The sequence below is a fragment of the Dipodomys ordii genome, unplaced genomic scaffold (assembly GCF_000151885.1).
Source record: "Dipodomys ordii isolate 6190 unplaced genomic scaffold, Dord_2.0 Scaffold6, whole genome shotgun sequence".
NCBI classification, from domain to species: Eukaryota; Metazoa; Chordata; class Mammalia; order Rodentia; family Heteromyidae; genus Dipodomys; species Dipodomys ordii.
In genome coordinates this window covers 297,031-323,548 of record NW_012267222.1, presented here as the reverse complement: position 1 = coordinate 323,548, position 26,518 = coordinate 297,031, and the positions used below count along the sequence as shown (strand labels likewise).

General features: G+C 47.5%; 1 protein-coding gene across 2 annotated transcripts in view; it reads left to right on the top strand.

Annotated features, from left to right (window-relative positions):
• Nucleotides 1–25,754, top strand: part of Gnb1 (guanine nucleotide binding protein (G protein), beta polypeptide 1) — a 33,139-nt gene extending 7,385 nt beyond the window's left edge. Inside the window, exons 2-11 of one of the 2 annotated variants that reach the window (XM_013034649.1) lie at nt 349–445; nt 3,636–3,674; nt 5,133–5,239; nt 13,649–13,712; nt 15,739–15,901; nt 18,928–18,994; nt 20,921–21,122; nt 21,726–21,942; nt 23,753–23,868; nt 24,094–25,754. In XM_013034649.1, the coding sequence (XP_012890103.1) occupies nt 389–445; nt 3,636–3,674; nt 5,133–5,239; nt 13,649–13,712; nt 15,739–15,901; nt 18,928–18,994; nt 20,921–21,122; nt 21,726–21,942; nt 23,753–23,859 (1,023 nt within the window). In that variant the 5' untranslated portion in view covers nt 349–388 and the 3' untranslated portion in view covers nt 23,860–23,868; nt 24,094–25,754. Of the gene's footprint in view, nt 1–348; nt 446–3,635; nt 3,675–5,132; nt 5,240–13,648; nt 13,713–15,738; nt 15,902–18,927; nt 18,995–20,920; nt 21,123–21,725; nt 21,943–23,752; nt 23,869–24,090 lie in introns of both variants that reach the window. The other variant, XM_013034658.1, reaches the window with a different exon arrangement.
• The last annotated feature ends 764 nt before the right edge of the window (nt 25,755–26,518 follow it).

Sequence of the window (26,518 nt, the reverse complement as noted above, 5' to 3'; positions counted from 1 at the left end):
TTTTTTGGCGGTCGTGGGGCCTGAACTCTGGGCCTGGGCGCTGTCCCTCAGCTCTTCAGCTCAAGGCGAGCGCTCTACCACTTGAGCCACAGCGTCACTTCCAAGCTTACAGATTCTTATAAATGCTGGAGACAAATTCTGGGACCTCTCTCATTTTTCCTTGGCTATCTATGTTCAGTTTCGTCCTGGCTTCATGCTAACCATCGAGGCACCCCACCACCTCAGCCATGCCTATCCAGGTTCTCTGACTTGTAATGAGATCATTGCTTTCAAGTCTTGGATGTCTGTCTTCGTCTGCTTCCTGAAGTATTCAACCCTACATGTCAATGTTTTGCTTTTCTCTTCCAGATTGTTGGTTCTGAGGGGTGTCTAGAACAGAGACCTGAAGATGAGTGAGCTTGACCAGCTGCGGCAGGAGGCCGAGCAACTGAAGAACCAGATTAGAGTATGTAGACTGTGCCTTTGAGTTTTAGGTCAGAAATTAACTGCTGGTGAATGAGTGGCTGTGAGGTATATTTGAGTAGTATCTACTAACCATAAATCTGGATACTTACCTAATGCATGTTTTCAGTCTTCTTTGTCTCATAATTTAGTTGAATGTACGTAAAATGTTTGCATAGAATTCGTAAAGGTCTTTTGGGGTTTAAGTGTGTGCACATGCTGATCCTGGGGCTTAACCTTAGGTGCTGTCTGTGAGGTTTAGTGCTAAAGGCTGGCCACTCTGCCACTTGAGCTCAGCTCCACTTGTGGCTTTTTGGTAGTTAATTAGAAAGTCTCATGGATGGACTTTCCTGCCCAGTCTGGCTTGAACTACAATCCTTATATCTCAGTCTTCTGAGTAGCTAGGATTATAGGGGATCCACTGGTACCTGGATTTGAATTTTTTAATTTTTATTTATTTTTTTGTCGGTTGTGGGGCCTGACCTCTGGGCCTGGGCGCTGTCCCTCAGCTCTTCAGCTCAAGGCTAGTGCTCTACCACTTGAGCCACAGTGTCAGTTCCGGCTTTTTCTGTTTATGTGGTGCTGAGGAATCGAACCCAGGGCCTCATGCATGCAAGGCAAACACTCTACCACTGAGCCACCTTCCCAGCCCAGTCCAGATGTTTTCTTCTTTTTTTTTTTCCTTTGTCAGCCATGGGGCTTGAAGGCCTGGGCCCTGTCCTTGAGCTTTTCTGCTAAAGACTATAGAACTCAATCACCTTGAGCCACAGTTGCACTTCCAGTGTTTTGTTGGTAGAGGTAGTCATGGGGCTTAAACTGAGGTCCGTCCTAGGTGTTGTCCCTGAGCTTTTGCATTCAATGCTAGAGCTCTTCTACTTTGAACCACAGCACCACTTCCGTTTTCTGGTGGTTAATTGGAGATTAGAGTTTCATGGAGTTTCTTGCCTGGGTTGGTTTCAAACTTCTATCTCAGCCTCCTGAGTAGCTAGGATTACAACAGTGCCCAGCTTCTTCCAGTTTTCCTGTTGTTAATTGGAGATAAAAGTTTCAAGAGACTTTCCTGCCTGAACTGGCTTTGATCCTCAGATCTTGGCCCTCCTGAGTAGCTAGGATTACAGGCAAGAGCCACCAGCACCTGGCTTTACATGTTTTCATTACCACAATTAAAATGTACAAAGAAACAAGTAGAGGTCATCTTGAAAATTTTCATCTCATCTAATATCTCAAATATCATTTTAGTTAACACATAGTGTGGATGTGGTTATGAAAGTGGAGTTTAAACTCAGTCCTTCATGCTTGCTAGGCAAGTGTCCTACTTGTGATTCATGCCTCCAGCCTTATTATTTTGGGGATAACAAGCATGATCCTCCTAGGAAAGCAGCCTTATACTACTCAGGAAGCTGAGACCTGAGAATCATAGTTCAAAGACAGCCAGGGGAGGGAAGTCCTAAGACTCTTATCTCCAATTAATTACCTCAAAGTAACTGGTGGAGCTGTGGCCCAAGTGCTAGAGCACTATCCCTGAGCAATGAAAACTCAGGGACAATGCCTAGGCCCTGAGTTCAAGCCCATGACCAGCACACATAAAGCAAAACAGCAAAATAAACATTTGTGTTACTGTTTTTCAAACCAAAGACGAATTTGTAATCTAAAGATTTGATGTATTCATACAGTAATGGTCATTTCAGTGTACTTTTGTGTTATCCCTGCTTCATAAGTGAGCCAGTTTACCCGAGGCACTCTGTGCCTACCGTGGATCAGGACGTGCACCGTGGAGGATGCTCTCCGGTGGCTGGCTGCCACTTCAGAAGTAGCTGATCAGACAACAGCATCATAGAAACATCTTTCCTAGTGGAAGTTGTCATAATCTCTCTCCTTCAAATTATTCCTACTCTCGGATTTTGAAAAAAAAAAATTGGGGGGGGGGAGGGTCTGGTTGTGGGGCCTGAACTCTGGGCCTGGGCACTGTCCCTCAGCTCTTCAGCTCAAGGCTAGTGCTCTACCACTTGAGCCACAGCGCCACTTCCGGCTTTTTTCTTTTTGCTTATGTGGTACTGAGGAATCGAACCCAGGGCCTCAGGCATGCAAGGCAAGCACTGTACGACTGAGCCACCTTCCCAGGCCAGATTTTGAAACTTTTAAAGCTATTCAATTTTCTTTATAATGTATGCTGTTTTGGATTTCAGTACTTTTTTTCTTTTGTGTTAGTGGGTTTGAACCTAAGATACTGTGCTTGCTGTGCAGGTGTTAGGCCTCAGCCCTTAAGACTCATTTTCCAGCACTTCAGTCATGTTCAGTTAATATAGAAATTTCACTGGATGTGGGATATCTCAACATCATACATCACTGTATTGCTAGGTCTTCTAGAAGATAGTTGACAAGATAGCATCAACCAGAAAATCACATTGGAATTGATTGTCTCTTCCGGGTTCCTTTGTTCTTTTCCTGTAACGTGGATTTAATGATTGTTTGGCTCAAAGAGAAAGTTTTAGTGCTGTTTTTGTTTGTTTTTTGCTTGAATAGCAGGTGTTTTGATCCTGTTTTTCCTGGGCCACGCTAGTCCCACCTGACCTCAGCCTGACTGTGAGAAGGGAAATGGGTGTGCCCTGTGGGAAGGCAGCCTCTGCCTCCACAGTTCAGTGGGGTTCCTAGGGCTTTGCCCTGTTTGGATAAGGAATGTGCATGTCTTAGATGGGTCTGTTTTTACCAGGCTTTTGTTTGTTGTTGTCTCCACCTCTACTGGCCTTGGGCAAGAGCAGGGAGCATTAGAAGAAAGGAAGTGTTTTGTGTTGTTTTGTTTCTGTGCTGGTTCTGGGCACTGTCTAGGCTAATGCTCTGTCACAGGCCTTCTTCTAGAGATGAGAATCTCACAGACTTTGCTGCTTGGGCTGGCTTTGTACTGCAATCCTCAGATCTCAGCCTCTGAGTAGCTAGGATTACAGGTGTGAGCCACCAATGCCTGGCCAAAAAAGGAAGTTTTGAAAAGAGTGCTCCATCATTGTACACACTCTGCTTTTTAAAAATAAGATTATTTTCCTTGTACTTTAAAAGAAAATTCGCATCAGTGAAGTATATAAGAGCTACATTCTGCTTTTACCCTCACAGTTTGTGGAGTCCCTCTGACGCTTTGGTGGATGAGGGCCTGGGGTTGGATGGGAGAATCATGACTAATTCCTTTTGTCATTATTTCTTAGGATGCTCGAAAAGCCTGTGCAGATGCAACTCTCTCCCAGGTAAGTTGTTTGCTTGGGCAGAGGCTAGGCAGGCAGGAATGGGCTTGCTGTGCCTTTCCTGTGCAGTGGAGCACAAAGCTCTGCCAGCACCTTTCATTCGGAAGTCATTGTGGTGATAGGCACAGATAACCAGAATTTATTTCTCTGGCCTTTAAGGATTACTTCCTAGCATAGAGGAAGTAGTCTTAAGATACCATTTTTGTCTAAAGTATTTGACATTTTTCTCAGACAACACTGCAATTTTTGACAGCTTGACAGTTACTCAAACTGTTAAACTTAGAATTGCCATATCACCCAGCAGTCTGACTGCTGGATAGATATGCCAGAAGAATTGAAAACTGGTTTTCAAACAGTCATCTTGTCCCCTTGTCTTTGGGGGAAGCTGTCCGTGTATGCTTGACCTTCCTACAGCACTAGACCTTATAGATAGTATGTTTTGTCCTACATTCGAAAATAATTTAATTTGTGAAATTAGGCACCAAAAGAGATTAATAATAACTAAGATAAAGTCATGACAATGTCCTGTAATAGTTATGTGGACGTACGCTGTTAGATATCTTACCAGGCTTTATTAAAGCCTGGGGAATAACAAGATAAAATGAGGTGATTGTTACAGGTTGTGGGTCTGGGGGTGCTGCAGCACTGCTGGAGTCTTAACAGTCTTAGTCAGCTTCTGAACAGCTGAAAGGTGGTGTGTTCACAGCACGGGGCTGGACAAAATGATTTACATTCTGGGTGGGTGGGGCAGACTGGGTCAGCATCAAGTATCATGCAACTCAGAACAGAGTAGAGTTGTAAATTCATAAATTACCTAACCCAGGTGCCTCTGTTGACCATGGGTAACTGAAACCACAGAAAGCAAAATTGTCAATGTTGCGGTCACGCTGTGCACCAAGTTTTTACTGAAAGCCTCCATAGTAGCTATAAGGTAGAAGAAGTCTAGAATTCCTATTATTATAATATATCCATGTAATGGAATATTACTCAGTTATGAAAAGAAATGCAGCAGCAACATGCTACAACATGGCTAGCCTTCAGAAGCATTTTGATGAAAGAACAAAAAGCAGACTACATGGGTTTTGCATTTTCTGATTGCATTCGTATGAAATTTCCAAAATGGGGAAATACCCTTGGAGACAATGTAGATGATGGTGTTTGCCTGGGATCGGGGTAGGGGAGTGGGCGCACTGCTCAATGATTGCGGCAGTGATTATACAAAGTTAGCCAATGTAGTTACTTTCATGTTGAGTGAGCATTCTGTGAGGGGTCAGAGGAGCCAGGCCTGTTAGACCAGTGTGGGGAGAAGTGAAAAAAGGAAGAAGACAGTGTCTGAAGATGTCTGGTGTGTGCATGCAGTAGTAGGGTTAGAAAGCCAGAGCGGGTAGGGAGCAAGAGATCACCAAAGCAGAGCCGCAGCTGCCGATGTTATCCTGTGGTAACTCTTAATTTATTTTTAAGATCACAAACAACATTGACCCAGTGGGAAGAATCCAGATGCGTACCCGAAGGACACTGCGCGGACACCTGGCTAAGATCTATGCCATGCATTGGGGCACAGACTCCAGGTACTCATGGTCCTGTAAACTGTTCTGATTTCTAGTATATGATACAAGTTTGAAAGTAAGCCAGGTCTAGCATGCACAGCTCCTTGCAGGGCTTGAGCTGGCTGCTGTTGTCTTTTTTTTTTGGTCGGGAGGCCTGAACTCTGGGCCTGGGCGCTGTCCCTCAGCTCTTCAGCTCAAGGCGAGCACTGTACCACTTGAGCTACAATGCCAGTTCTGGTTTTCTAGTGGTTTTTATTGGCGATAAGAGTCTCACAGATTTTCCTGCCGACGCTGGCTGATCCTCAGATCTGATGCTCAGATCGCAGCCTCCTGAATAGCTAGGATTATAGGCGTGAGCCACCGGCGCCCGGCTCTGCTGTTGTCTTTGCCACCCAAAAGAGGCATGTGATCCCAGCTCTGCATGAGACACCAGCTACCCCAGCTCTGCACTTTCTTGCCGCTGCCAGCTCTGTCCTCCTTGCTCCTTGCCTCCCTTTCCTCTCGGGACCCTCATACTCCCGGCTCTCCTGCAGGCTACTCTTGGGACACCCCACGGGAAGTTGTTCTCCTTTCCCTGCTCTGATTCCTCCCCTTCCCATCTTGTTCCTGTAGCTCCAAGATCCTTGGTCAGAATGCTAGAGCTGGCCTGGCTGGAGGATGAGTGGTCTGAGAGCATGTGGACTCTGTTGGCCTCCCCGTGGCAGGCACGGGGCACATGTAATACTAGTGGCCGTCACCGTCCTCCCACTGGGCCCATCTTCTGCTTGTTTCCCATTCAGTTGTCAGTGGAATTTTCTGCTTGGCTTTCTTTTTCTTTATTCTGGTAAACAGCCAGAGAACAAAAGATTCTATCTTTAGTTTGTTCAACAGAGGGTCTCATACAATTTCATTTGCAGATGAGTGCGTGATGTTTTTAGTGATGACAGCAATCAGAATAAAATAGGAAAGAGGGTACACACACTGGCTCAGAAAACTTGGGATTTTGTGTTTACTAGGCAGGTGGCCCACTACTTGAGACAGTCCTTCAGTAAGTATGTCAATAGGGTTTTGCATTTTTTTTCTTTTTTCTTTGCTCGGTCATGGGGCTTGAACTCTGGGCTTGAGCACTATCCGTGTGCTCTTTAGCTCAAAGCAAGTACTCTACCACTTAAGCCACACACCACTTCCAGTTTTCTGATGGTTTATTGGATCCACAATTTTTTTTGGGGGGGGGGTCCGGTTGTGGGGCCTGAACTCTGGGCCTGGGCACTGTCCCTCAGCTCTTCAGCTCAAGGCTAGTGCTCTACCACTTGAGCCACAGCACTACTTCGGCTTTTTTCTGTTTGCTTATGTGGTGCTGAGGAATCGAACCCAGGGCCTCGGGCACACAAGGCAAGCGCTCTACCACTGAGCCACCTTCCTAGCCCCAAACTCTTATTTTCTGAGTAACTCAGACTATAAGCATGAGCCACCCCACTCACCTGGCCGATAGATTAGGTTTTAAATATGCTCACTACAGGGCTGGGAAGGTGGTTCAGTGGTAGAGCGCTTGCCTTGCATGCCTGAGGCCCTGTGTTCAATTCCTTAGCACCACATAAGCAAAAAGAAAAAAGCCAGAAGTGGCACTGTGGCTCAAGTGGTAGAGCGCTAGCCTTGAGCTGAAGATCTGAGGGACAGCGCCCAGGCCCAGAGTTCAAGCCCCATGCCCGGACCCAAAAAAAAAAAATTGGGGCTGGGAAAGTGGCTCAGTGGTAGAGCGCTTGCCTTGTATGCCTGAGGCCCTGGGTTCGATTCCTCAGCACCACATTAGCAAAAAGAAAAAAGCCAGAAGTGGTGCTGTGGCTCAAGTGGTAGAGCACTAGCCTTGAGCTGAAGAGCTGAGAGACAGTACCCAGGCCCCGAGTTCAGGCCCCACAACTAGACCAAAAAAGAAAAAACAAAACATAAATATGCTCACTACAAAAATGAATAAGCATGGGAAATGATGGATAAATTAATAAGTTTAACAATCTAAAACGTAAATGGTTATCAAATCATGGTGTACTCTATAAATAAATATATAGTATATAAATATATATATATTATATTAAATGTATAAATAAATATAATTAAAAATTAAAATTATGGGGCTGGGAATATGGCCTAGTAGTAGAGTACTTGCCTAGCATGCATGAAGCCCTGGATTCAATTCCTCAGCACCACAGAAAAAGCCCAGAAGTAGTGTTGTGGTAGAGTGCTAACCTTGAGCAAAAAGAAGCTGAAGGGTAGTGCTCAGGTCCTGAGCTCAAGCCCCAGGACTGGCAAAAATAAGTAAATAATTTATGGGCCTTGGCTGGTGGCTTATACCTGTAATCCTGAAGCTATTCAGGTGGCTAAGGTCTGAGGATCACAGTTCAAAGCCAGCCCAGGCAGGAAAATCTCAAAAGTGGTAGAGTGCTAACCTTGAGAAAAAGAACTCAGGGATGGCACCCAGGCCCTGAGTTCAAGCCCCATGACTGACCAAAAATAAATACATACATACACACATATACACACACACATATACATACAAACAAACAAAATAAAGGAACTATAGGCATAGCTTCCCAGCCCCATAATTTTTTTTTTAAGACAAAACATAAAAATAAAATGAGCATGATGATTGGGTTCTCACGCGCTTGCGTGACATGTGCCTCCTCTAAACCTTGTTACAACATGGGCATATTACCCATCTGATGTGAAAAAAATAAAAAAGTAAAATCTGAGGGTCTGGGAAGGTCGCTCAGCGGTAGAGTGCTTGCCTCTCATGCATGAGGCCCTGGGTTCAATTCCTCAGCACCACATAAACAGGAAAAGCCAAAAGTGTCACTGAGGCTCAAGTAGTAGGGTGCTAGCCTTGAGCTGAAGAGCTGAGGGACAGCGCCCAGGCCCAGAGTTCAAGCCCCATGACCAACCCAAAAAAATAAATAAAAATCTGAGAGCAAAAAGCAGAACTGTATTTAGTGTGGCCATCTTACATGCCTGCCTCCTCCAAGAGTTAATAAATATTATGGCAATGGTGAATCTTAACAGCTGTGCACAAGTACCCTGGCACACAGATGTCATTTGTTGTCATAGCACTACAGTGAAATACATAAAAATTTTAATTGGTACATTGACTTAAATGGATTATATGTTAGAAGTGATACTGCTAACTGCTTTTGCTTTGAAAGGTGTGGATGTGCACGGCTGAGATCTCAGCAGTGGTGGGGGGCAATGGTAATAGGATCATGAGCTCTATACAGAGAGAAGCTGTCTCAAACACCAAAAAGAAAAAGTTTCTTTTTCATGACATAGGCTATATTCATAACTGCAGGTATGTTTTTATTTATATGACATGTGGACAGTTAAATTATTGTGGTGGCTAGCAGTTTGTTTTTCAAACTGAGGTACATCAGTGAGTGACTTGTGTGTATATGTTGAAGTATATAAAAAGTAATCTTAACTGGGCACCGGTGGCTTACTCCATAATCCTGCCTACTCAGGAGGCTGAGATCTGAAGATTGTAGTTCAAAGACAGGCTAGGCAGGAAAGTCCATGAGCTTCTTTAGTTAACCACCAAAACGTGAAAGTGGAGCTCTGGATTTCAGCTGGGTGCAAGTGGCTCCTACCTACATTCCTAGCTATGTCAGGATGATTTTAAGTCTAAAGCTAAACAGAAAAGTCTATGGGCTCCTTTCTCAATAGCCGAGCCCTCTGCCCACACCTGTCAGCCTGGTTATGTGGAGGCTGAGATCCTGGGCGTCACAGTGACGCTGCCTGTTGTCCCAGCCACAACAGGAAGTCTGAAATGGCCTACACTCCTGTGTAGGCACATGTTGGGGTGGAGGGGGTGACCTGTTCAAAAATACACAGCACACAGAAGGTCAGCTGGGGCTCAGCCGTGTGACTCGTGAGTTCAAACCCTTCCACACCAAAGTAATATATATCCTACTTTTTTTTTATGTGTGTGCCATTTCTGGAACTTGAACTCTGGGCCTGGGTGCTGTCCCTCAGCTCTTCAGCTCAAGGCTAGTGTCCTACCACTTGAGCCACAGCGCCAGTTCAGGCTTTTTCTGTGTATGTGGTGCTGAGGAATCGAACCCAGGGCCTCGTTCATGTGAGGCAAGCGCTCTACCACTGGGCCACCTTCCCAGCCCTCAAATTTTTTTTTTAATTGTGAAAATACTGTACAGAGGGATTACAATTACATGGGCAAGGTAATGACTACATTTCTTATCAAGAATTGTTGCCTCCGCTGTCCTCAGCTCTTCAGCTCAAGGCTAGTGCTCTACCACTTGAGCCACAGCGCCACTTCCAGTTTTCTGGTGGTTTATTGGAGACAAGAGTTTCACGGACTTTCCTGCCTGGGCTGGCTTTGAACCCAATCCTCAGATCTCAGTCTCCTGAGTAGCTAGGATTACAGGCATGAACCACCGGCGCCTGGCTAAAATTTGAGTTTTTAAATAACATTTGGGATACAATTTTTGTCACGTAGATAAATTTTTTCCCTCTTCAAGGTCTGAGGAGCTCTCTATGAGAGAACCCTGGCCCAAGAAGAATGAGGTGTTGGCCTGGGGCAGTTTTCTCTGTCCTTGGGGTTCCTCCTGCCCTGCATCTCCTTTGGGAGGGTAGATCAGTGCTAGGGCACAGGAAGCTGACTGTATGGGACCTGCCCTAAGTAAGGGTAAGGAAGAGCACCTGACCTGGGGTTACTGGAAGGCGTGTCTCCTCACCTTCCAGAGGATCAGTGAGTACACAGCTCAGCCAGTCAGCAGTTTTTAAGCTGACTGACCCTGGACTGCTCTGAAGGTGACCCGATACTCTGCTCAAAACCTCAGAGGGACCAGGCAGGAGCAGAGCAGCAGAGTTGTGCCTTCTACGGTTCTGTGGTGTGTGGGTGAGAGAACATGAAAGGAGGAGTTGGCGCTAAGAATCATTGGAGGGGTGGGACTCTGCTCAGTGGTAGAAGCTGTGTAACCACCCCGAGTGTCCCGAACATCCTGTAGATAGACTGTTGCAGTTGGAGGCGTTGCTCAGTGTTAGAGCACTTGGCATCATGGCCAAAGCCTTGGATACCATTTCTAGTACTACTAAAAAAGTTGTATCTTCAAAGCAACAGGATTGCTACCTACACTTTATTTACTTATGTTATTGATTGATTTAATTGATTGCTTGGTTTTTGTGCTGGTCTTGGGGTTTGATTTCAGGGCCTGAGCACTATCCCTGAGCTTTTTTTAAAAAGCTCAAGGCTGACACTCTACCACTTGAACCACAACTCCACTTCTGGTTTTTGCTGGTTACTTGGAGATAAGAGTCTCATGGACTTTCCTGTTAGGGCTGGCTTTGGACTTGATTTGCTCTTGACTAGCTAGGATTACAGTCTTGAGTCATTGGTGCCTGGCTCTGTGATGTATTTTATGCCAAAGTACTGAAGTGGTTTATTGGTTTGTTTATTTTTATTTTTTTATTTTATTTTTTTTGTCAGTCGTGGGGCTTGAACTCTGGGCCTGGGTGCTGTCCCTCAGCTCTTCAGCTCAATGCGAGCGCTCTGCCACTTGAGCTACAGCGCCACTTCCGGTTTCCTGGTGGCTTATTGGAAATAGGAGTCTTACGGTCTCTCCTGCCCGGGCTGGCTTTGAACCTCGATCCTCAGATCTCAGCCTCCTGAGTAGTTAGGATTACAGGTGTGAGCCACCAGCGCCCGGCTTATTTATTTATTTTTATGCCGTCATGGGGCTTCAACTGTGGGCCTGGGCGCTGTGGAGCTCTTCAGCTCAAGGCTGGTGCTCAATCACTTGAGCCACAGCACCACTTTTGTTTTCCTAAATGGTTTATTGGAGTCTGATGGAATCTGAAGTCTGTTGGACTTTCCTGCCAGAGCTGGCTTTGAACCATGATCCTCAGATCTCAGTCTCCTGAGTAGCTAGGAATACAGGCATGAGCCACCAGCACTTGGCTATTTTGTTTTATTTTTTATTGTACCAAGGTTTTAATGGAGGACCCTTTCAGCTTGCTGGATTGACTGGTGTGCTACTTACTACTTGAACCATGTCTCCAGCCTACCAAACAAGCTTTAAACTGGTTATTTTGGATATGGAATATCATAAACTTTTCTGCTCCAACTGGCTTTGAGCCTCAGTCCCCAGAAACCCAGTCTCCTGCATAGTTAGTTATAGGCCTGAGCCACTTGTGCCCCGCTGTTCATTGTGACAGTGATGTAGCTTTGCAAGCCATTGCAAGGGTCTTCTTCTTCTTCTTCTTCTTTTTTTTTGTCGGTCGTGGGGCTTGAACTCTGGGCTTGTTTGCTGTCCCTGTGCTCTTCAGCTCAAGGCGAGCGCTCTACCACTTGAACCATAGTGCCACTTCCAGTTTTCTAGTGGTTTATCGGAGATAAGACTCCGGACTTTCCTGCCCAGGCTGGCTTTGAACCACAATCCTCAGAACTCAGCCTCCTGAGTAGCTAAGATTACAGGCGTGAGCCACTGGCGCTGGCATGCAAGGGTCTTCTTGACACCATATTCCGTAGGCTCCCTGCTCTGCAGGATTCCTTTTGAGTAGCTGTGTATCCCAGAATCATTCTAGCCTGTTTGTTTTCCAGATACCTAAAATTCCTTTCCATGTTAGTCATACCGTCCTTTTGCAATATTCTGTCTTGATTCTGCAAATACAAGCTGGGCGCCAGTGGCTCACACCTGTAATCCTCATCCCTGCACTCTTCAGCTCAAGGCAAGCTCTCTACCGCTTGAGCCACAGCGCCACTGTCGTCGGTTTTCTAGTGTTTTATTAGAGATAAGAGTCTCAAAGCTGGCTTTGAACCTCGATCCTCAGATCTCAGCCTCCTAAGTAGCTAGGATTATAGGTGTGAGCCATCGGCGCCAGGCAGTCTGAGACTTTTTTGGGGGGGGGGTCTGGTTGTGGGGCCTGAACTCTGGGCTCAGATGTCTCTCAGTTCTTCAGCTCAAGGCTAGCACTCTACCACTTGAGCCACAGCGCCACTTCCAGCTTTTTTCTTTTTACTTACGTGGTGCTGAGGAATAGAAACCAGGGCCTCATGCATGCAAGGCAAGCGCTCTACCACTGAGCCACCTTCCCAGCCCCAGTCTGAGACTCTTATCTCTAGTAAACCATCAGAAGAACCTGAAATGCTGCTGTGGTGGAGCGCTCACCTTGAGCAGCTTAGGGACAGTGCCCAGGCCCAGAGTTCAAGACCCATGACCAGCCAAAAAAAAAATCTACAAGTACAAAGTGAGTTCTCAGAACATAGATCCCACACTTAGCATTCTTGCTCAGAGCAAGGAGACAGTCGTGAAACAGCTCATCGCCGCTCTTGCCAGGTGAGGTACAGTACAGCGTCCAGGTGGAGCGGAGTAGAAACTTGGATTGCAGACTTAGTTTAGTCTAGGAAGTGTCATGGTGCTATCGGTGAGCCTTTCTGCTTTGAGCCACAGCACTACTCCTGATATTCTGGTGTGTGTTTGTTTGTTACCAGTCCTGGGGTTTGAACTCAGGGCCTGAGGACTGTCCCTAAGCGACCTTCACTCAAGGCTAGAACTCTACTACTTGAGTCACAGTGCCACTTCTGGCCTTATGTGGTACTGAGGAATGGAAGTCAGGGTTTCATGCGTGCTAGGCAAGCGTTGTACTGCTAAGCAACCTCTGGGCCCTCTTTTTTTTTTTAATTGTGAAAATACTGTACAGAGAGGTTACAATTACATGGGCAAGGTAATGACTACATTTCTTATCAAGAATTGTTGCCTCCGGGGCTGGGAAGGCGGCTCAGTGGTAGAGCGCTTGCCTTGCATGCATGAGGCCCTGGGTTCGATTCCTCAGCACCACATAAGCAAAAAGAAAAAAGCCGGAAGTGGCGCTGTGGACTCAAGTGGTAGAGCGCTAGCCTTGAGCTGAAGAGCTGAGGGACAGCGCCCAGGCCCAGAGTTCAGGCCCCACAACCGGACCCCCCCCCCCAAAAAAAAAAAAAAAAAGAATTGTTGCCTCCTCCTTTGTTTTCCCTTCCCATCCCTTCCCATCTTCTCCCCCACCCTGCCCTCTTTTTTTTCTTTTCTCCTTCCTTCCTTCCTTTTTTCTTTCTTTCTTGCTTTGTGTACCTTTTTTTTTGGGGGGGGGGTCCGGTTGTGGGGCCTGAACTCTGGGCCTGGGCGCTGTCCCTCAGCTCTTCAGCTCAAGGCTAGCGCTCTACCACTTGAGTCACAGCGCCACTTCTGGCTTTTTTCTTTTTTTGCTTATGTGGTGCTGAGGAATCGAACCCAGGGCCTCAGGCATGCAAGACAAGCGCTCTACCACTGAGCCACCTTCCCAGCCCTTTCTTTGTGTACTTTGTCCCAAGCAAATATAGCATTGAATCACATTAGAACTGAGCTCACCAAGTTCCAGTTTCCTTTTGCTTCCTTCGTAATATTTCTGATTTTTTTTGTTTTGTTTTGTTTTCTCCAGACTTCTTGTCAGCGCCTCCCAGGATGGAAAACTCATCATTTGGGACAGTTACACCACAAACAAGGTAGGCTATGTAAGACCCATTGCCAGAACACCACCACAGAACTGTTCACGGCTGTTCCCTGACTTGGGCCAGCCACAGGGCGGTCCCTGCCTACTCTGTGTGTAGTAGTGAGGTTTTCTCGGGGACAGAGAGCTGCCTGTGGGCTTAAATTTTTGGTTTCTTCTACTGAGGACACAGTACTGTGATTCTCATGTCTTTACTATGTAGGTGGGAGCTGAATGATGGCCTGACTTAGCTCAGTCCAACAAGTTCCATATCTTATTTATAGAAGACAAATGTAGCTTTTTTTTCTTTCCTAGTTAATAGGCTTGGAGTGTTTTTTTTTTTTTTTGTCCTTTTTCTTTTTTGTTGATCCTGGGGCTTGAACTCAATGCCTGGGCACTGCCTCTGAGCTTTTGTGCTTAAAGGATAGCAAGTGATTGAGCCACAGCTCCACTTCTGGCTTTTTGGTGGTTAGTTGGAGATAAAAGTCTCACGGACTTTGTTGCTGGTTCTGGCTTTGAACAGTGAGTCTCAGATCTCAGCCTCCTGAGTAGCTAGGATTACAGTCATGAGCCACTGGTCCCTGGCTTGTTTTGTTTTTCAAAAGAGAATCTGAGGCCAAGCACCATTTGTTCACACCTGTAATCCTAGCTACTTAAGAGGCTGAGATCTGAGGATCGCAGTTCAAAACCAGACCTGGCAGGAAAGTACATGTAACTCTTATCTCTGATTCACCAATAAAAAGCCAGAAGTGGAGTTGTAGCTCAAGTAGTGGAGTTCTGTCCTTGCACAAAAGCTCAGGGACAGCTCACAGGACCTGCACCAAAAATCAATCAATCTGAAAGATTCTGTAAGCTGGGTACTGGTGGCTCACACCTGTAATCCTAGCTACTTAGGCTGAGATCTGAGGATCACTGTTCAAAGCCAGCCCAGGCAGGAAAGGCCATGAGACTCTTATCTCCAATAAACCACTAGAAAACGGGAGGTGGCACTGGGGTTCAAGCAGTAGCGCCCTCACCGAAGAGCGCAGGAACAGTGCCGAGGCCCAGAGTTCAAGCCCGATGACCGACCGAAAAAAAAAAAACTTCAGCCTGGAAAACACAAACCCAGTCTCAGAAAAATAATAAAGGAAGCCTGGGGTAGGGCTAAGCAAGCACAAATCCCAGCACTGTGTTTTTAAAAAAAATAAGCTGTGTGCTGGTGGCTCACACCTGTCATCCTAGCTACTCAGGAGGCTGAGATATGAGGATCACAGATCAAAGCCAGCCTGGGCAGCAGTCTGTGAGACTCTTCAGTAAACCACCAGAAAACCAGAAATGGCACTGTGACTCAAGTGGTTAAGGGCTAGCCTTGAGCTGAAGATCTGAGAGACAGCACCCAAGCCCAGAGTTCAAGCCCCGTGATCAACAACAACAAAATTACTATAAGTTAGTGTTGTCAGTCCACATATATAGGTAAACTACTTCAATTATATTTGTTTTTTTTTTTAGGGGGGGGGTCCAGCTCTTCAGCTCAAGGCTAGCGCTCTACCACTTCAGCCACAGCGCCACTTCTGCTTTTTTTCTTTTTGCTTATGTGGTGCTGAGGAATCGAACCCAGGGCCTCAGGCATGCAAGGCAAGCGCTCTACCACTGAGCCACCTTTCCAGCCCCTTCAATTTTGTTTTGCTACAGAATACTAAGTGTGTACTAAAGATTGCAGAAGTCCCAACCAATTTATATTGTGAGGTATTGGCAGGATTGAATAATGTAGATGTCTAGTTGATTATTTTAAAAACATCTGTTTTTTTAAAATGAGTTTATATAGCCATTTTGACAAAGCTTTTGACGTGTTTTCAATGTGTCCTTTGTTTTAGTTTGGGTTCTTCTGGGAGACAGCGGTCTCATTTGTGTAGTTCAGGGTGCCCTTGCACCTTCTGTCCACGGAGTGATCCTCTCCTGCTTTGGACTACCCAGCATCTGGGAAAGAAGCATGCACCACTACACCGGCTAGTAGTTTATGTTCTTGAATTTTAAGGAGTTTCCTTTGTGTTCCTGTTTTGTAGGTCCACGCCATCCCTCTGCGCTCCTCCTGGGTCATGACCTGTGCGTATGCCCCTTCTGGGAACTATGTGGCCTGTGGGGGCCTGGACAACATTTGCTCCATTTACAATCTGAAAACTCGTGAAGGGAATGTGCGTGTGAGTCGTGAGCTGGCAGGACATACAGGTACATGTCATTTGTCACCTCACTGGTATACACACTGCTTACCCAATAGCCCCTCTTGTCAACCATTGTTACTAAGACTGTTTCACACAGAAATTAAGGTAATGGCCATAAAATTTCCAAAAATACCTTTCCCAATAAGAAATACATGGATTTGTTCACTCTTAATTGTTAGCAACTCCTTTCTGTCCTAAACCATCTTCCAACTTGAGCGCCTTTTCTAATTTAACTGAACATGTGTGTTGTATATGTGTGTGTTTGCGTATATTCTGTTTATTTATTTTTTTGGGTGTCCAGTTATGGGGCCTGAACTCTGGGCCTGGGCGCTGTCCCTCAGCTCTTCAGCTCAAGGCTAGCGCTCTGCCACTTGAGCCACAGCACCACTTCCGGCTTTTTTTCCTTTTTGCTTATGTGGTGCTGAGGAATCGAACCCAGGGCCTCAGGCATGCAAGGCAAGTGCTCTACCACTGAGCTACCTTCCCAGCCCTATTCTGTTTATATGTACATATATATTTGTATGGTGTATGTGTGCTTGACCTTACCTTTTATCTTTTTTTGCCAGTCCTAGGGCTTGAACTCTGGGTTTAGGGCAATGGCCCTGAGCTTTTGTGCTCAAGACTAGTGCTCTAATACTTGCTACTGCTCCACTTTTTTCTTTTTGTTAGTTAATTGGAGATGAGAGTCTCCTAGACTTTGTTATCCAAGCTAGCTTTAAACCACGATCCTGGGATCTCAGCCTCTTGAGTAACTAGGATTACAGGCATGAGTCACTGGTACCTAGCTACAGATGTTCTTTTTATTTTTTATTGTTATAAAGGTGTTTTACAGAGAGGTTTACAGTTACATAAGTCAGGCAAAGAATGCATCTTTTTTTAGACAATACCACCCCTTCCCTCGCTGTCTTCCATTCCTATTCACAAATTTTGTAGTTCATTTTCAACATAGTGTCTAGTGAGTTCCACAGTACCAGTTTCTTTTTACATGCAGTTTGAACCAAGTTTTCAGCCAGGCACTGGTGGCTCATACCTGTAATCCTAGCTACTCAGGAGGCTGAGATCTGAGGATTGATGTTCAAAGCCAGCCCAGGCAGGAAAGTCCATGAGACACTCCAGTAAACCACCAGAAAACCGGAATGACCCTGTGGCTCAAGTGGTAGAGCACTTGCCTTAAACTGAATACCTCAGGGACAGTTCCTAGGCCAAGAGTTCAAGCCCCATAACCAACAACAAGAAGAAACTCTTTTCACATGGGCATCGTACAACTCAGTGGGTACCTTTAATCTCTTTGTCAACCCAGTCCTACCATGAGTAGTGTGTAGGTCACTTTTCTTACAGTTCATTTCTAGGCAGACAGCTCTGCCCTTCCCTAGGACAGAAACTTGCGAAGACTTGGCTTTGTTCCTGGGCCTGAGTAGTATACAGCACAAGTAAATTCCTTTTTCATCTGACCTCATAGCAGTAACTGACCCTGGACACCTTTTACGGTCAGGCTAGGAGCTAAACTACAAAGGTGTATGCACAGGAGAAGTTTGGGAAAGGAAGTTCAAAATAACATCCAGAACTACATTGTGATTTTTATATTTTTTTCTTTTTGTGGAGCTGAGGTTGAAAACCAAAGCATGCTAGGCAAGCAATTTGCCACAGAGCTATGTCCCCAACAACACAACTGTGCAAATTCTGTTCTTTGGGTTTGTTGTTGTTGTTGTTATTGTTGTTGCTTTTTGTTTTTGCCAGTCCTGGGGCTTGAACTAAGGGCTTAGGCACTGTCTCTGGACTTTTTTTTTTTTGGCCAGTTATGGGCCTGGGTGCTGTCCCTCAGCTCTTCAGCTCAAGGCTAGTGCTCTACCACTCAAACCATAGCGCCACTTCTGGCTTTTTCTGCTTATGTGGTGCTGAGGAATCAAACTCAGGGCCTCATGTATTCAAGATAAGCACTCTACCACTGAGCCACCTTCCCAGCCCTGGACTTTTTTCCTTAAGTCTAGCACTCTACCACTTGAGCTACAGCACCACTTCCAGCTTCTTCTGTTTATATGGTACTGAGGAATCAAACCCAAGTCTTCATGCATGCAAGACAAGCACTCTACCACTGAGCCACCTTCCCAGCCCCTTGTACAAATTCTGAAAGCTTTTAACTGCAGGGAGTTACCAGAGGAACTCTACCTAGGGGCTTTGGGTGCCACCCAGAGCCTTGGGGATTTCCAGTTGGAGGCCTAGTGCCCATCTGAAGGCTTGTGTCAGAGTTCAGAGACGTGACTCCCTAGCCAGTCTCTGGTTGTTGGGGTAAGAAGCCACGAAAAGTGTGGAGGTATGGGGCTGGGAAGGTGGCTCAGTGGTAGAGCGCTCGCCTTGAGCTGAAGAGCTGAGGGACAGCGCCCAGGCCCAGAGTTCAGGCCCCACGACCGGACCCTAAAAAAGAAAAAGTGGGGGGGGGGGTGTGACACAGCCTGGACAGCCAACTTGAGTCCTGTGTGATTTGCAGTGGGATCTCTGGCTCCCGCCTCCCTCTGTGCTTGTATGTTGCATGGGATGAAGTAGCGCTGTCAAGGTCAAAGGAAGGGAAGGATGGCTGTGCTGACTAGGAGGAAGGGCAGTGGCCCCAGGGCACCAGTCAGGAAGAAGAAGAGCTTAGGTGGAGACTCTGGCACCTCTGTGGGCCAGACTCTTCCTCCCATGATGGGATTCGTTCATCCTCCGTCCCTGGAGGATGTGACCAGGTGTCTGTTTTTGCCTTCAGTTTGCTGGACAGAAAAGCAAGTGGGAGACTCAGGTGTTGTGTGGATGGCTCTGGCTGCTCTGCCGTCTGAAGGACTGTGAGGCACTGTCTGGCATTGACCCTCTTGATGGGGGTTTCACCATAACTCCACAGCACCTCCTACCTACCTGCATTGTTGGGTTTATTATGCTAGCAGTCGGGGTCAGACACAGGACGCTTAAGGAGTATCATTGTGCTTCCATGGTTCTACATTTAAGTGGTTGTAGAGGCAGAGCTTTCAGGTTTGGGTCCTCACTGGCTCTGCTCTTTGCCAGGGTACTTGTCCTGCTGCCGATTCCTGGATGACAATCAGATCGTCACCAGTTCCGGAGACACCACATGGTGAGTACCCAGCAGGGCAGGTGGCGGGTCTGAGGCACACCCTGTCTGTTCATCGGGCCACACAGAAGAAAGGACGGTTCTTGGCATGAGGCCATTTTAATTTTCATGATGGCCTGGAGATTTGAAACACAGAACAGCAATGAGAGAGAATGTATTGTGCTGTTGTAGATGTACAAGATTTTGTTTGTTTGTTTGTTTTTCATTTTTTTAATGGCCCAGTCGTGGGCCTGAACTCTGGGCCTGGGCGTTGTCCCTCAGCTCTTCAGCTCAAGGCTAGCACTCTACTACTTGAGCCACAGTGCCACTTCTGGCTTAAAAAGCCCTAAACTGTAGAAGTTTTATTTGTGCCTAAATTAAATTATCGGGAGGTGGGGGGGGGGGAGCCTTTGTTTGTTTTGTTGGTTGTGAGGCTCGAACTCAGGGCCTAGGTGCTGTCCCTGAGCTCTTTGACTCAAGGCTGGCACTCTGCCACTTTGAGCCACAGCTCTTCCATTTTCTGGTGGTTGATTGGAGATAAGAATCTTATGGGGGCTGGGAAGGTGGCTCAGTGGTAGAGTGCTTGCCTTGCATGCTTGAGGCCCTGGGTTCAATTCCTCAGCACCACATAAGCAAAAAGAAAAAAGCCAGAAGTGGCACTGTGGCTCAAGTGGTAGAGTGTTCGTCTTGAGCTGAAGAACTGAGGGACAGCACCCAGGCCCAGAGGTCAGGCCCCACGACCGGACCAAAAAAAAAAAAAAAAAAGAATCTTATGGACTTTCTGCCCGGGCTGGCTTTTGAACCACATTCTCCGATCTCAATCTCTGAATAGCTAGGGTTACAGGCATGAGCCACCGGCGCCTGGCTTATGTGTATGTGTGTGATTTACAGTACTGGGGTTTGAAGTTGGAGTTTACCGCTTGGTAGACATCCTTTCTACAATTTGGGTTGTACCCCCACCTAGGCAGTAAGTCCTTGGAAATTTCTGGTCTTAGCCATGATTGGTGGCCAGGGGCAGCCACTGCTAACTAGACTGTGGCACAGGCACCCCGCACATGGCTGACATAAGTCCCGAGTGTGAGGAGAGTGGGGGCAACTGAGACACAGGCCTTCAGCCCCTCAGCAGGGACTCACAGCGTCAGTGTCCTTGAGTGAGATTTGTAGATTTATAAAAAGAAAACTCCAGACCATCAGTGGTGAAAAACGGTTAGGCATTTACAACGCTTTCCTGTGTCCTGATTGTTTTCTTGGAGTCTGTTCCCCTGCTTCCTTTCTGTGGGTTTCATGCCATAGCAAAGAGAATTCTTGTTGGATCTGCCTTGCCAGGCTCTCTTGGCTGGCATAAACTGGTGGTTTTTAATGATGCTGCATTCTGTGGATTGAATCCAGTAGCAACACACAGCTGTGACCTTTGGAGCTCACTCCTTCACAGGTGCTGTCTTACCTGTCCAGCAGGCCCCTGTGGAAAACTCTGCAGAGCCATTCATACTTTCTGCTCTCTGTTTATGACTCCAGAGGACAGTGGGTTTCAGAGTTGCTTTAAGCCACTTTTTACCTGTCATTGTCTCCTGAAGCCCAAGAAGGCAAGGGAGCAAAGACACAGAGGGAGCAGCACCTTGTCCTCTCCTCCTCCCAGACCCTCACCAGGTCTCCCCGCTGCTTCTGCAAACCAGAGCAGGTGACATAATCCAACATGCCTAAGTTAAAAGGGACGAGGGCCTATTTGTTGGTGTGAGCCAGCCTGGAGCCCAGAGCAGCCCCGAAGCCCAGCTCCTGCTCTACAGTAGTGTTTGTTTTCCTTCCTTTATTTCTCCTCTAAGCAGAGGAGAGATTCCGTATAGCAGCATTTGAATTTACACAAAACACTGAGGTCTCCTGTGGTCCTGGGGTTGACGGTGGCTGTGTTGGGGAGAGGAGGCTAACGTCTGCTTGTCGTTTGCCCTGCTCTAGCGCCCTGTGGGACATCGAGACCGGCCAGCAGACAACCACGTTTACTGGACATACTGGAGACGTCATGAGCCTGTCTCTCGCTCCTGACACCAGACTGTTTGTCTCTGGTGCTTGTGACGCTTCCGCCAAACTCTGGGACGTCCGAGAAGGAATGTGCCGACAGACGTTCACAGGCCACGAGTCTGACATCAATGCCATCTGTGTGAGTTGAAACTTGTCCAGATTAGATCTTCTCTTTTTTTTTCTTTTTAAAACTTTAATGTTTTGTTTGGTATTTTAGGGTCCCATTATTTAGCTCTGACTGGCCTTGAACTCAGGAGACTTGCCCCTTTACCCTCCCTTTGCAAATGTAATCAAGTTCACCAGGACTTCCTGGACCTGTGGTGGGCTCCTGCCCCTCTACTGTGTGCTTACCTGCTAGGTGTGGGTGAGGCTGTTGCGTGCAGAGCTGTCCCCTTGCCTGAAGCAGCCAGTAGTTTAGATCCTGGAGTGCACAGCACAGCCTCTGCTGGCCTGGAACGTGGATTCCAGAGCCTCGTCCCCATCAGCTAGCCGGTGTGTCCGCTTCTGGTCTCCTGGGGTGGTTTGGAGGGCTGTGTGGTGGCTTTGCTTTTTCCTTGAAGTCTGGCGGATTCTAGATGGCACCTGCAGAGGAGCACGGGCAGAGCTTGTGCAACACTGGCTGCACAATGCTGCTGGACTGGATCCACCCTGGGGTGGCGGATTGGGTTCGTAGGCACTGTCTCTGCTTCCCTGGGGTGCCAGTCCCCCCGTGTACGTGTTCTGACTTGCCTTCTCTGCACAGTTCTTTCCAAATGGCAATGCGTTTGCCACTGGCTCAGACGACGCCACGTGCAGGCTGTTTGACCTCCGCGCAGACCAGGAGCTCATGACCTACTCCCACGACAATATCATCTGCGGCATCACCTCTGTCTCCTTCTCCAAGAGTGGGCGCCTCCTCCTCGCCGGGTACGACGACTTCAACTGCAACGTCTGGGACGCCCTCAAAGCCGACAGGGCAGGTAGGCCGCCCTGGGGACCCTCTGCCCGGACCCAGAGGGCAGGACACACTAGAGCTAAAATACATGCTTGTGTGAGCATGGTTGCCACGCGGAACAGCAAAGGGGTTGACAGTGACATTCCACACGCTCCGTGCTCTGACTCTTCAGAGGCTGACTCCAAAGGGCACCCCAAAAGTGCATTGGGCAGGCCAGCCCCCACACGATCTTGGCTCCTGTGCTGTCTTCCTGGGTTGCTCACGCTCCAGCTCTGATGTCCGGTGAAGCAGTGTCCATCAGAGGCACATAGCTTCCAAAGTCAGTGCCTTTAAAGAGCCAGGGTGCTAACCGAGGCCCCAGCAGAGCTGTCCCTGTGCATCACTGGAGCACGGAGACTGAGGAGCTGTCTGCAGCCGCCTCTGGGAGGAGGTGTGTCCTGTCTGCTCTGAGCTACAGCTGCCGTGGCGTTATCAGGACCCCCACTTGTGCCCTTAGTTTCTCTCTTTGACGGCTCCGCGGTCTTAGCCATCAGAGCCTGGGAGCTGGGTTGTGTTGGGCACTAGGGATTGAGATGGGGTTTAGATTTTTTTTTTTCATTGTTATTATAAAGGCAATGTACAGAGAGGGGTTACTATTTCATGAGTCAAGTGATAAGTACTTTTTGTTGTTGTTGTTGTTGGTCGTGGGGCTTGAACTCTGGGCCTGGGCACTATCCCTCCGCTCTTCAGCTCAAGGTGAGTGCTCTACTGCTTGAGCCACAGTGCCACTTTCGGTTTTCTAGTGTTTATTGGAGATAAGAGTCTCCTGGACTTTCCTGCCCGTGCTGGCTTTGAACCTCGACCCTCAGATCTCAGCCTCCTGAGTAGCTAGGATGACAGGCGTGAGCCACTGGTGCCTGGCAAAATTTAGAATTTATTTATTTTTATTTTATTTAATTTTTTTGGGTCCGGTCATGGGCCTGAACTCTGGGCCTGGGCGCGGTTCCTCAGCTCTTCAGCTCAAGGCCTAGCGTTCTACCACTTGAGCCACAGCACCAATTCCGGCTTTTTTCCCTTTTGCTTATGTGGTGCTGAGGAATGGAACCCAGGGCCTCATGCATGCAAGGCAAGCGCTCTACCACTGAGCCACCTTCCCAGACCATATTTTTTTATTTTTTTTTATTTTTTGGTCAGTCATGAGTCTTAAACTCTGGGCCTGAGCACTGTCCCTCAGCTCTTCAGCTCAAGGCGAACGCTCTACCACTTGAGCTACAGTGCCACTTCCAGCTGTACATTTCTTTTTGGAGTGTCATCCCTTTCCCTACTATCTCTGAGGGTTTTTTGACCACCTTATACTCTCTTTATTTGAGCGTCTTGAGTGGGTATGCACAAGTCTGTACAGAGGCTCTTGGTTGATTGCTCTGTGTACCTACACCTAGAAGATCGATGAGGCAGTGTAATTTCTATTAGACAGAACTTTTTCCCTTTCTGTTGTCTTTTTCTTGCTGCAGCTTGACTGTGATGGGCTCTGAGTCTTGTCCATCTAGATGGGCTGTCTAACCAGCACCCGTGGCTCACACCTTTAATCCTAGCTCCTCGGGAGACTGAAAGCTGAAGACGATGATTTGAGACCAGCCCAGGCAGGAAAGCCTGGGGGGCTCTTAGCTCCAATTCCCCATACCAGAAAAGCCAGAAGTCCTTTAACTGTGTGTGGCTCAAGTGGTAGAGCACTAGCCTTCAGCAAAAAAAGCTCAGGAAGAGCACAGAAACCCCCGAAACAGGCTGTGGAGCCCTCGGCGCCGCGTCGTGGACCGGTGGGCATCTGGGCCTGAGTGTCTGTGCTTGTTTGCTCCTAGGGGTCTTGGCTGGTCACGACAACCGTGTCAGCTGCCTGGGGGTGACCGACGACGGCATGGCTGTGGCGACAGGGTCTTGGGACAGCTTCCTCAAGATCTGGAACTGATGCTAGTAGGTAATGGAGCGGCCCTGGTGACCCTGCCTCAGTGGAGCTTTTCCTGTATGTCATAGTGCAGGGGTCCCGTGTGTGGTTTCTGGATCCACATGGGCGTGGTATGGGTCTGGAACTGGAGCAGATCCGAAGCCAGAGCCTCAGCTGTGATCATGGGGGAGCAGTGGAAGTGAGCGGGCAGGTGGATTGTATCTCTGAGCTCAGATTCCCAAACTCTGTTCCCAGCAGCAGGTGAACGCCACGGTGACTGGAAGACCGTTCCCCCCTCAAAGGGAGACAGCGATAGCATATCCTATCCGACCACCCTAACGCAGCACCCACACCTCCCCTCAGAACCTCAAAGGGCAAGATCTCTTCTCCTTCACTTACTGCTGAAACCAAGAGCACAACTCCCACCAAGAGAAGGATCTCCGTGCTGTCAACTAAAACAAATTGTGCATTCCTTCCGGGGCCATTGTCTTTGTTTTCTTTTTTGTCTTGGATGAGTTTTTAAAAGGAAATACTACAATAAAAATGTTAACCAGAAGGTAAACCGGAGTGTAATTGTGAGACAGACACGCCTTTTCAATAGTTCATTTGGACTTTAGACCAGTGATCCTGTTTTGTGGCTTTGTTTATCCTGTAACTGTTTTTAAGTATCAAGCTGTGTTTGTAGCGGGATTTTGAAAGCATTCACATTTCCTTTTTACCTATTTTCCTTTATGTTCATGGGTAAACAGACCAGAGCCTGGGCTGGGTCTCTGACATTGTCGATGATGTGATGTAGTCCCGGGCTTCTCCCTTCTGTCTCCCATCATAGATGACGGTTGCACACACACACAGCGTAGTGGAAGAGACAGCTCAGAAGCAGATCAACCAAGCACTTGCTGTGGTGGTCAGCGGTGCTTGGTCAGAGTCCTTCCCCTTCGCTGACCTGTTCCCCCACTGTCCAATGCGACTTCTGCTCTCACCTTGGGTTTCCTATGAAATTGGAGGGAAGTTTGCAATCCCCTAACACTACCCCACCCCTGCTGTCAGGAGCCCAGCAGAGAGGTGCCTGTCCTGTTCTTGGATAGTCAGTCGGTTCTTTGTGTATGAAACCATGTACAAATCAATGTTTTGAAAATAATGATCTCAGACTTTCTAAGTTAAATTTTAAAAAATTGATTGTTTGCCATATTGGGTGGGTTTACTCTTAGAATCGCATGCTGTAGAAATGCTCAAAAGTGCACATAGGACTCGGTCCTTAGATGTTCTTTTTCTTTTAAGAAATAACCTCTCCAGTTGTAACCGTGGTGGCTCTGTCCTCTTGCTCGCTGCTGCTGCCCTGCACACGCCGAAAGCAGCGAGCGCTACCCGCTAGCCAGAGGGATAAGTCACTGTTTTCTTTACTTTTACAAAAACAGACAGTCCTGTTGTGAATGATTGCTGTTGGAGTCTGAGAGAGAAGAGGAGGTGGGGAGCCTCTTCCCCACCGCTGCTTCCTTGAAGCCCTGCCTCTGCGGGCCTTTTGCGTCTGAGGCAGACCATTTTTACACCATGCAGATCTTCCTGGTCTTCATTGGAGCCAGGGTTCCGCAGCAGCGTTGCACAGCAGTGTTCTGTGGACCCTCCCCTCCCCACTCCCCCTCCCTGCACCCCTCAGAGCAGCAGTAGTGGCTTCACCATCCTGTTTTCTGCGACATCTGTAAAAACTGTGCTGTGACCATGCGGTAGGCCTGGACCTGGCAAAGAATACAGCGAAGCCCTCCTCTCCCTTCCACCATCACTGTAGCCCTGCGCCCTCACCCCTCCCACCTTTCGTATTTAATTTCAAAGTCAGTGTACTGCAAGGAGGCTGGATGCAAGATAGATACTATATTAAACTGTACTGTTATTTAAGATGTAATAAAGCAGTTTGACATGAGGGACTTTGGTGTGACAGTTTTTCGTAGGTTGATTTCTGGTGTGCCCACTGCCCTGAGGCCTGACATGACTGAGGACCTACTGCCTGAGAGAGCATTCCATCAGGCTGAGCGGCTGAGCTGCATTTTGTAAGAAAAACCAATCTCTACCATAGAACTGTGGAAAACAAAACTTAGGACACATGCAGTGTCTAGAGGCCAGAGTCAAGCACTTGGATGCTTCTAGGCTGAACAACCCCCACCCCCACCCCCCACCCCGCCACCCAAAAAAACACCCCCATCCTGGGGCTTGAATGCAGGACCTCAGCTCTACCACTTCAGCTACAGTGCCACTTTCAGTTTCATTGTTTTATTGTGATTAATCAGAGATAAAAAGTTTTTCTCATGGATTTTCTTGCCTAGGTTGGCTTTGAGCTGTGATGTTAAAATCTTGGCCTCCTGAGCAGCTAGAATTAAAGGCATGAGCCACCTGCACCCAGCACAAACTTCTTATTTATTTTTGTCTTTACGATTATAAAAAGTAATTGGGGCTGGGTATATGGTGTAGTGATAGAGTGCTTGCCTAGCATGCATGAAGCCCTGGGTTCAATTCCTCAAAACTACCTACATAAAAAAAAAAAAAAGCCAGAAATGGGGCTGGGAAGGTGGCTCAGTGGTAGAGTGCTTGCCTTGCATGCATGAGGCCCTGGTTCGATTCCTCAGAACCACATAAGCAGAAAAAGCCAGAAGTGGTGTTATGGCTCAAGGGGTAGAGCACTAGCTTTAAGCTA